Below are 10,893 nucleotides of genomic sequence, written 5' to 3' on the forward strand. Positions count from 1 at the left end.
CTGTAGCCCCCGCCACCACAGTGTGGCAGGAAATTTCCTCTGTCTCCTGAACAGGAGACTGAAATCGTCAATATGGTTCAAGAAAACAACACCATATCGGTGAAGTAAATACAAACTAAAATCAGGAAAAACAATGGCACTGGACCATTGCCATGCGCTAGATGAGGAACCACACGAGGAACCACATGAGGATGAAACTCTACAGGGAGGAAGAACTAAACACAAAGTACTGACCTATGACTATGTGCACGTTCTGTACATTCCCACAATCAATGAATACCATCAGCACTGTATAAACATATGACAGTAATTCCATTGTTTTGTACTTCACCATATTGACCGCTGTAGGTCTTTTTCTGGAAATGTCATGTTGCCTGTTTCAGAGAGTGTCAGACCAGATAGATGCAAAGGATGCACCCACGCTTTTGGTGTTTTTCTGCCTGGAGATGGAAGGTCTTTGACCCCAGTCCCCCATATGCATATACCTCTTCTGCAAGTTAGTGAAGAAATTGTACAAAAATATTTTACAATATTTGCGCGTGTGTGTTTGTGTGTCATTTTTTTGGATTTGTGTATATAAATCACAAAAAAAAACTAGCATAGGCTAGTTCAGAGAATATAGCCTATGCTTTCAGAAAACTTATGTTAAAATAAAATAAAAAACTGATTTCAATATAATTGGGGTCCAATCAATTTACCATACCAAACTGACTCAACGAGTGAAGGCTCTCTGTGCCTGCAGAAAGAGAAAATGCTAATTTCCCTAACCAAACTTTCTTTGGTGACAACAATGCAAACCGCACACATAAACAGCCGAGCTCACCACTGTGTGAACAGTCCGACCTTTGTCAGCCCAATAACTTTATGGTCAGTGACTCCCATGCAGCGGTGCAGTCCCCCTTCCAAGCCCTAAAGGTGTATTTGCGAGAATCACTGGACTCTGATCTAGAGGTCCACCATTCATCACACTGTTTTATTAGAGTACACACAAAACAAACACACAGGACCCAGCAGTAGCACCATGTCAGGACTGACATCTGCTCTCAGGGACACTTTATGGTTACAGTGTGTGCTGTGCATGTGTGAAACTACTCGTAGAGCTCTGCGTTCATATTTAATATGTGTTTATATTTATTTCTCAGCACAAGTCTTGCTGTAAGTGCTTAGTGAGTAAATTATCACTTTTATAAAAGCAGATCAATGACTAATCTTCCTAAGGTGTCATAAATCTCTTTACTGCAGCCAAAACTGACTGACTTAATAATAATAACTTAATAACTTTGCAACTCGAACATAGCACTGTTATGATAATATTTTTTTGTAAATTCAGAAATAACTTTTGAATATGCTGGTAGCTTAGGAACCAAAATTTGCAAACTATTGTTACAAAATAGTTTTTAAAATAGTTTAAAAGAAATGTGGATGCAGTGTAAATTTTAAATCCAATAAAAGTTCCACAGTTCTTGTATTTAGCAATATGTGGATATGACAGCTTCCCTGACACACCCAGCTGCTGTGGTTAACCTCCCAGTTTGCCCTCAAACAACACACATCAATACATTTGCCTACTTACGGTATGCTTAAAAGAAACTATTCATGCAGCCACAGTCTCCCACTGTGAGATCAATACTTTTATTGGTAGTACATGCACACAGATATACTTTCCTAAGGTGGTCCAGGTTTGCTTCCCGCGTCTGTCCCTTGGTTCACGGCCTCAGCCTGTGACAGAGACATCACTGTCTCACTCTGATAACACGGAGCCGCTTAATGTTTAGCCCAAGATCCACACACACACGCACAGACACACAGGGAAGCAGAGGGATTACAAAGGCACAGAGACCCGTATGCTGTCCAGGGATGGAGGCGAGAAAACTAATTATGGGGAGAAAACGAGGTAGTTATGACCAAGGTGAGAATTATCATTGTGTATTGTTATGTTTGATAACTGTAGAAGACCACAGTGTGAGGCAAAATATGGCATTTGTTGTCATTGCATCCTTATATCGGTGGAAGTCAGTGAGGTGATGGAGTTATTCAGTGCTGTTGTGAGACCACTGTAGATTCTATTTTATTTTGTGGAGAAATAATTTAATGACAGATACAGTCACCATGTGGCATTGGTAAATGGCACTTTTTTTGCAGTGCAGAATGAAAACCTGTTGAAGATTTTCAAAGTCTTTAACTTGATAAGCCGTGCTATTAGTCTGTTACTCTAATCCCCGTTAGAGCTTGTACACACGCTGTGTGTCCCATGGAGGAGCAACAAAACAGGACTGTATACACACTGGAGGTATTATAATGTAGCAAAGAAATCTAGAGAAAAGGATGGGCTCTTTCAAAAAGAAATAATATTACTTGTCAAAATGTTATTACATTTTAATGTATGCATCCTACAAACATAAACATGCATACTTTTCTTTCATGTATCAATTTCACTTACATGCATAACTATATCTCCGATTATTATGGTCAAAAATGTACTCATTGGACAGCATCTGTCACTGAAACAGATTTGCATTTCCTGTCGCAGTCAGTAACTCAATATTACTTACATGTGTTTTAAACCTGCAGTAACTTAACTTTTGTCTCTCTCTCCTCACATTGGGAATAATTGCACAATGTAATATGATGTATATTTGATCCTGTTGCCATATTTCCTTTTCCCTATTAGCTCTGACAATCCAGTCATTGCTGGTTGGCATAAAAGACATCACTAGCAGTTCACCACAGACACCAGATTTAAAATCTTTACCTGCCAGTGATTGGCTTTACCAGCATTGTGTGAACTTGTTTGGCAAGGGCATGAATGTAACAGACGTTCATTTATGTGTAAAAGTCCCGCACTCCAGCTTTAACTTCACAAGTAATAGTCAACATTTTGGGAAAAACGCTCATTCGTGAGAAGATTGATGGCACTCTCATGTCTGTACTGCAAATATGTAGCTGGATGCAGCAGCTGGTTAGCTTAGCTTAGCATAAAGACTGGAAATGGAGGCGAACAGCTTGCCTGGCTCTGTCCAAAGATAACAAAATCCACTTACCAGCTCCTCTAAGGTTTACAAATTAACATAGTTTAATCAATACAAAAACGTATTAAAAATTTGTCTAGGGTTGTGCGTCAAACAATGTTTTGTCTGGGCGCAGTAACTTTTTAACTTCAGGAAGTTACTGCTCATGGCCAAGAAATACTGTGTTATTGATCATCCATCTAACTCTCAGCAAAAAGTGAATAATAAATTCCCAAAATGTCAAACTATTAAATTTTAAATGATATTCATTAAAGAGCCGAAATGTAGTAATAACAGGCATTTCAAATGGATCATTGTAACCTATGCATTTAATTTCTATTGGGACAGAATGTTAGTCAACTTTAACATCATCAAGCTCATGTACATATTTTATATAAACTGACATTAGGGAAGGGTGGTGTGGTGTGGTGTGGTGTGGTGTGGTGTGGTGGATAGTGCTGGTTACCCCGGCCTTTCTGTGTGGAGTTTGCATGTTCTTCCTGTGTCTGTGGTGTGGGTTCTCGCCAGGTAAATTGTCCTAAGGTGTGAATGTGACTGGTTGTTTGTCTATGTGTGGCCCTGTGATGGATTGGTGATCTGTCCAGGGTGTACCCCACCTTTTGCCTGATGTCAGCTGGGATTGGCTGCAGTGACCCTGTACGCAGGAAAAGCAGTTGACGATGGATGGATGATATTAGGGATGCTAATTTTCTTTTTTTTTCTCTTTAGATGGAATAGGCCTGAAGGCCATACCTTCACTCTAAACTATAAAGAATCTTTTGAAAAATCTGCTAAAGTTATTTACAATTGCAATTTCTTTGTGACAGGGACTGGTATTGAAGATGAAGCTTTAGCAGAGCCACATGGGAGAGTCTCAAGTCGTCCTCTCTCTGCTGTAGTTCGCCTCTATGTGTACGCGCTGCATGGCTGCCTCTGTGAGGTGGTCTTCACTGCTGTGTGGGACTGGTGCAGCACCCAGGACAGGAGGCTGGCAGGTCACAGCAGCCTGTGGGCGCTACCTATGTACGCTACCGCAATCTACTTCATGGAGAGCCTGAGATCCCAGCTGCTGGATAAGCGTCACCCACTGCCAGTGCGTCTGATCGCCTACACCATGTTCATTTACCTATGGGAGTTCAGCTGGGGGGCAGGGCTGAGGCTGCTGGGGGCATGTCCATGGGACTACTCAGGTTATAAGTACAACCTGGGAGGACTGGTTACACTGGAGTATGCACTACCATGGGCTGTGGCAGCATTTTTAGCAGAGAAGCATGTGATCAGGAACACTCTGAGGATAAGACTGCACAACTAAACTGATATCAGTCTGGAATAATGTGCTTCCAAGGGCAACCATAAAGCATTCATGGACATTGTTTTAGGAACACCACACTTTTGTGATCTTAACATTTTGATATTACTGTAAAAGGTTGGTGCACATGCTGCCCCTCCCTGAGCTGTGTCATTAAATCGGACAACCTTTTTCAGTTCAGTTTGTGAGCGTTTTTGTCTCTCACAGTCTGATTTTATGTTAGGTCAACTGATTTGGTAGCCGATGTAACTTACTGGATGACAGCTGTAAAGGAACAGTTTGGGATTTGGGGAAATAAGTTAATTAGCTTTATTGCTAAGAGTTACATGAAGATCGACAGCACTTTTATTTCTGTCTGTTAAATACAGTATGAAGCTACATGCAGATTAGCACAAAGAGCAGGAAAGAGCTAGATAAGTGTAAACACAAAAAGTTGTGGTTTTATGGGGGTTTGGGGCTGGACTATTTCTTAGCTGGGAGCGTGTCACCAAGAAATTGTTACAGCATGTTACTTCCTGTAAAACTACAAATTGTCATCTTAACATTTTATTGTGTGTATGAATGAGACTTTGGTCAGAGCCAGGTTAGCTGTTTCCTTCCAGTCTGCATGCTAGGCTAAACTAAATGCCTCCTGTGTCCAACTCTGTACTTAAGACACAGGCATGAGAGTGAAATTGACTTTCTCATTTAAAAGTCAGCAAGAAAGAGAATGAGAGTATTTCCAAAAATACCAAACATTTCATTTAATTAAATTGTATCGTTTAAATCAACTCAGATCTGGACTGTCCACTAGTCACTGAATACAAAACATTATCATAACCAGTCTGACTGTAAGCCGGTTACAGTGAATCAGACATCAAACCAAAGTAGAGGTGGGTAGTAACGAGTTACATTTACTCAGTTTCACTCAAGTCGCTTTTGAGTAAATTGTAGTTGTAAGTGTAATTTTAATGCAGCATACTTTTGATTCTTAAAGTTTTTAGAGAAAACCCATTACTTTTACTCTGTTACATTTGGATACATTCATCACACTACTTTTATTCATTGTTTTATGCATTCATGATCTGGTCGTGAGTGGTCAGCTGGTCCCAGGTCTGCTGGTGCTCTGTAGGCCTACTGCACCCATGCCTCAGCAAGCTACAGTAGGCGTATTGCTTTCAAATAGCTCTAGCAGCTAATATTTCTCTTCACTGATAGTTACAGGCAAATTACAGTTTTTTTTTAAATTGCTTACACACGTTTTCTAAAAAGCAAGGCTCATTTTCAGTACAAAAACTCACACACAAAACTCCACAATCTGCGAATCTCTTGCAAATGCTAACACTGCATTCAGAACACTGTTATGTCTGGTGATGGAGCAGTGGATAAGACACATGCCTTTGGTTTGAGAGACCTGGGTTCAATCCCCCACCCACTGTGACACATCTACCATTGTATCCCTGTGCAAGACAATTAACCCCTAGTCGCTCCAGTGTGACCTCTGACATATATAGCAATTGTAAGTCGCTTTGGATAAAATTGAATAAATGTAATGTTTCTATAATGTAATGTTCTCAAAATGAAGCGTTGTCTTTAAATGACACAAACCAGCTGAACACTGAAGTGATGGAAAACCCTACGATGAGCGGAAAACACTACAATGATACACTTAGTAGGCCTTTCGCATTTTCAGTGTTTCACTACATAATGTTGTAAACTGTTGTGTTTTCATACTCAAAAATAAAACGCAAATACAAGAATGTGATGTTTTTTATTCTAAAAGATTGTGTATACATCTCAGCAAACACTGATGGATTTGTAAAGTGTTCTTCACACAGAACAAACAATAGGAAAGTGAGAGAGATATGAGCAAATGCTGTGAAAAAAAAAAGAAAAGAAATAATCCTCACTAACCCCTTGGATAAGTCCATACTGTGCTGCTTATTGTGTGTGGGCTCCATCACATGCTGAGTCAGTCCATAATATCAAGAACACAGCACAGTTCTGTAGTCCCCCTGTCATGGGGGTTGCCAACATGGATGTTAAAATCACCATTAATAACTACACAGTCAAAGTCAATACAGATTACATACAACAGTTCAGTAAAGTCATCAAAAAAGGTTGCACAGTATTTAGGAGGTAGACTCAATGAGAACAGCTGCACTGTTATCTTGGTCAGTTAAAAGCATAAAATTAAGATTGTTCTTGATGACATAATCATTGACAAAAACGTTTTTCCTGACGTCTATACATGTCAAGAGAGGAGTTGAGAAGGCTACTGTCGCATTGGAAAGCGACGTCTTGAAGTCTGGACGCAGCAGATATCTGTTAGAGCTTGCTTTATTTTGTACACATGTGCTGTGCTTTTATCAGGCTGGGGAGACAGAGGATGATTCTGACAGTGTCGTGGGGGGGAGAGGTGCCAGGCACTGTGACCGTGTTAAATGTGTCAACAGTGGCTGAGGACTTAAACCCAAAGCAGGAGGTGGATTCTGAGGGGATTTTAGGGGGAAAATTGGAGGAGGGGGGTAAGTTTGGTCCCACCAGTGACTGTGTTTTGTCCCAAAAGTGTCGAGCATTTTGATCAGGTCTTGGGCGGGGGGGGTTGACTGAGGGAAAAAACCTGGATGGGGTTTGCTGGGGTTAGGGGGGGCTCTCCTTCATGGTGTCTCTGGTGCTGTGTTATGTCTTTTCTTGTTTGTTGTTGATTCCTCTTGTCTCTTGTCCTTGGCAGAGGGAAAAGATTAGTCATGCAGGACGTAAAAACGGTTAGGGATGAACAGTTTTACTCCTGACTTGTTAAGGCAAAGTCCATCTGCCTTACAGTAATCACTGAGTACTGTATCGATATGCAGTACTACAGTGCAGATGATGAGCGCCACTGTGAACCTGCTGTAGGTTGATTGTCTGGCCAGTCTCCCTCAGTGTCAGAAAATGGTGGCCTGAATCTCTTCAGAGATTATGGCTTTCCTTAGTCTTAGTATCTTCCTTGTCCTCGTCTTCTTACTCTGACTCCACTTGCCTCTCTCTCCCACTCCAAAACAGAAGAGCTCAACTGTGGCCCTTTCACAGTTTTGCTGAACCTCTGATTGCCTACTGAACAAAAATGCAACATGCGTTTGCCCATGTGAGGAAACAGAGTTGTGAACACAATAGATTTGATCATGAAGATTAGTGTCACATGTAGAGACTTGTGTGTAGTGTGAAAAAAATGTGTGGTTTAGAATTGCAGTCTGAGCGTGAAGCAGGAAATGTACTTGTTTTTTAGCAGAACTGGTTCAGGGGGTTGGTACATCAGTTACAGATTGTGGTCACTGTGTCTCAAGAACCTGTGTTAGTGAACAACTTAGCGAAACTGTAACAGCACACGCTGGTCTGAGGTCAGTACATCAGAAAACCTTGCTGACACTGAGATGTTGTGTTATGTTTATGTTTATGTTTGTATGCCAATAATTTTAGTAATATATACACAAAGTATATCTTCAAAGCTACTACTGCTCTTACGATTATATATAACATAAATATTCAAGCTAGTGATGTGCGAGCAGCTTGCATTTAACCACAGTTGTCACGCTCATTCTTGCAGCCTGATGGAGAAATGCAGAAAAGAACAGAACAAATTATGCACACGAAAAAAGACAAACTGCTTTTATTTAATGTTTCAATCCCAGATGGTCTTCCTCAGGTAAAAGTAAAGACGAGAACACACCTGTATTTAATTTTTAAATAATCAATAATGAAATGTCACAGCATTTCCTCCTAGTTAGCTCCTAGTATGAGTCACCTGATAAGAGATATTTTCATTAAGTTAAGAGACTCATTTCACCACTTCTCTGATGTTCTTGTCTTCATCAGAATCAGAATCAGACTCAGAAATACTTTATTGATCCCCGAGGGGAAATTCTTGATCATTGATTCATGTGATTGGAGAGACCTGGAAGAGGAGGGCTCACACCTAGTATGTCTCTAGAGGGACATGGGCCTTGAGAGATCTATACTGGAATTATAATTAAATGCATGTTCATCTTTTGATGTATGTGTGTCCTCTGTCCTTCAGATGTAAGTAGACAGCAGAGTCTTGACCTGAGGAGTTGGCCCTTCTGTGTTGAGCCATGCGTTTGTGTAGTGGTTGTTTAGTCTCCCCAATATAGAGGTCTGTGCATTCCTCACTGCATTGGACCACATACACTAGATTGCTTTTCTTGTGTTTGGGTGTGCGGTCTTTGGGGTGTACCAGCATCTGTCTTAGTGTCTTCTTGGGTTTAAAAAACACAGGGATGTTGTGTTTGTTGAAAATCCTCCTGAGTTTCTCTGATACTCCAGACACGTATGGAATCACAATGTTGTTGCGTTTGACCTTCGTTTCCTCCTCCCCTGTAGTTTTGTTCTTCTTGGATCTTGTGGCTGTTTTCACAAAGGTCCATTTAGGGTATCCACAGGCTGTAAGTGCCCCCTTCATCACTTCCCAGGAAACTCAACAAACGTAACCTATTGGCCTCAGGTGAAGATACCAACGATGGTCTTTCAGTCTTGGCCACAGGTAGTCCTAACGACTGTAACGACTGTCGTCACAGCAACAAGGAACACTAACGAACCAGCGGTATCGATGACCCGGGCCAACGACCCCACTGAGGTTAAATAGCTGAGTTTCCCTGCCAGTCAGTCAGAACTGAAGAAGTCCTTTGGATGAGGGACGAAACGTCTTCCAGTATCTTCAACCAAGTCCAGTTGCCCTTGATTTTAACCTTCGTTGGATAACTATGACCTGGATGACTGAGAATCTTCATAGACGTCCTCAGATGTCTTGTTTTGTCCACAACCCAAATGTATTCAGTTTACCATCATAGAGGAGTAATGAATCCAGAAAATATTCACATTTAAGAAGCTGGAATCAGATAATTTTGACTTTTATTTTCTTAAAAACTTAGAAACAGAACAATCAACTATTAAACTAGTAGGAGGTTAATTTAATAGTTGACAACTACTTGATTAAACATCGCAGCTCTAATTTGCTGATTTATTTGCCAAATTACAATATAGGAGAAAACAAGCAAATAATATCATTTTAAAAATGTCAGCGCATACTTAATAGAGTTTAATATTAATGTGATATGTTGTAATCACACTTGGGAATATTATCCTGGTGTATATGTGGCAGGTTATCTTATCAGGAGATGATGACTCATCATTTCATCACAAATAAATACAGGTGTATGTTCAGGTGTGGATTTGTACCTACGACGATCCTACTACTGTCTCATCCATAGCAACACCCATTTCTGAAAAACTGCAATTTGTCATGTCCAGACAGTTCTGGGTTTTATTTGGGAAAGCTACAAGAACCTGGCAAGCAGAACTTGGCACGTAAAACATGAATACCATCTGATAACAATGTGATTATTTCTAAGACATGTTGAAACCTGTGTTATGTCTTTACAGCCAATCAGATTGGTATGCTAGGACTGGGATTGTGTAGTGTTGACAGCTAGGTAGATAAGGGTGATACTGATCTTTTTTTACCTCCAGAGGAAATCTACATACCACATCACAGTTTACGAGGCAGATGGAGTAGGAGCTGTAGCTGAGGGATCGGGTGTGGCTACCCTGGGAACACGGTTCACTTCAATTACAGGGGCCCACTTTAGCCCCAATCTGCCTGACATAACAGTGATTTTAATGAGTAAGTTCCTTTTTGTTTAACCAGAAACAGTCAAAGCCAAGCCAGGGCTATCTCTGGAGGAATCCTTTACACACTTGTAATAACAATCTGAGCCTGTCAGTGGCAAAAACAAGCACTTTGGTGGAAGTACAGGCGCAACTGCCTGCAAAGATTACACTGCAGCCCTGTTTCTTTTGTTGTTACAGCCAATAGCACTACATATCCTGGGCATATTGGAATATAAACCTTCTGGGAGTGTTTCATGGATCTTCCTCCTCTGCTTGTTGTGGTTGTAGTGACTGGACGCATAAATGGCACCGATAAAGCACTGTGACGTTGCATGGTCCTTATTACATTCAAACCTCGACCCCTCTGCAGTGAGCCATCAGCTCTGTGCCTGATTGGGAGGCTTTTTGACACAGTTCCTGTGTAAAATGGAGTAAATTAAGCTCATGCCAAACTACTGCAGTTGATGAAAAAACACCGAAATGTGGTAATTTGGAAGTAAAAGTCAAAAACTGTCAGACTGTGTGTTCTCACAACTCAATTTTATCCCTACAGATATTTATTTATTGAATTTCTATCATAAAGAAATGGTAGATTGCCTGCAATTATATTGTACTTTTACAATAAAGTGCCTCACAATGTGCCTCTCATTCACACACTGTGATTAGAGGACGACCCACTGAGCGTCTGTATAAAAATCAATGTGCAGAATTACGACAAAGTGCAATTTAAATTTCAGATTCAATAGTTTCTGGTGTTTATCAATACTGAAATGAACACTGACCCCAGAGATCACTTTCATTACAGTTTTTCTTGATTACTTAAACACATTTCCACACCCTCAGACATAACACACAAGCCCTGAGAAACACACACAAACACACACACACACACAACAACACTGTCTCACACACTGGTGAGATAAATACAAA

The 10,893-nt window shown here is 40.6% G+C and overlaps 1 protein-coding gene across 1 annotated transcript; it reads left to right on the forward strand.

Moving 5' to 3' along the window:
- The first annotated feature begins 1,878 nt into the window (after positions 1–1,878).
- Positions 1,879–4,320, forward strand: LOC123966229 (transmembrane protein 229B-like). Its single transcript, XM_046042425.1, has 2 exons — positions 1,879–1,909; positions 3,836–4,320. The coding sequence occupies exons 1-2, from the start codon at positions 1,879–1,881 to the stop codon at positions 4,318–4,320; spliced, it is 516 nt and encodes a 171-aa protein (XP_045898381.1).
- The last annotated feature ends 6,573 nt before the right edge of the window (positions 4,321–10,893 follow it).

The sequence above is a fragment of the Micropterus dolomieu genome, unplaced genomic scaffold, assembly GCF_021292245.1.
Source record: "Micropterus dolomieu isolate WLL.071019.BEF.003 ecotype Adirondacks unplaced genomic scaffold, ASM2129224v1 contig_12960, whole genome shotgun sequence".
NCBI classification, from domain to species: domain Eukaryota; kingdom Metazoa; phylum Chordata; class Actinopteri; order Centrarchiformes; family Centrarchidae; genus Micropterus; species Micropterus dolomieu.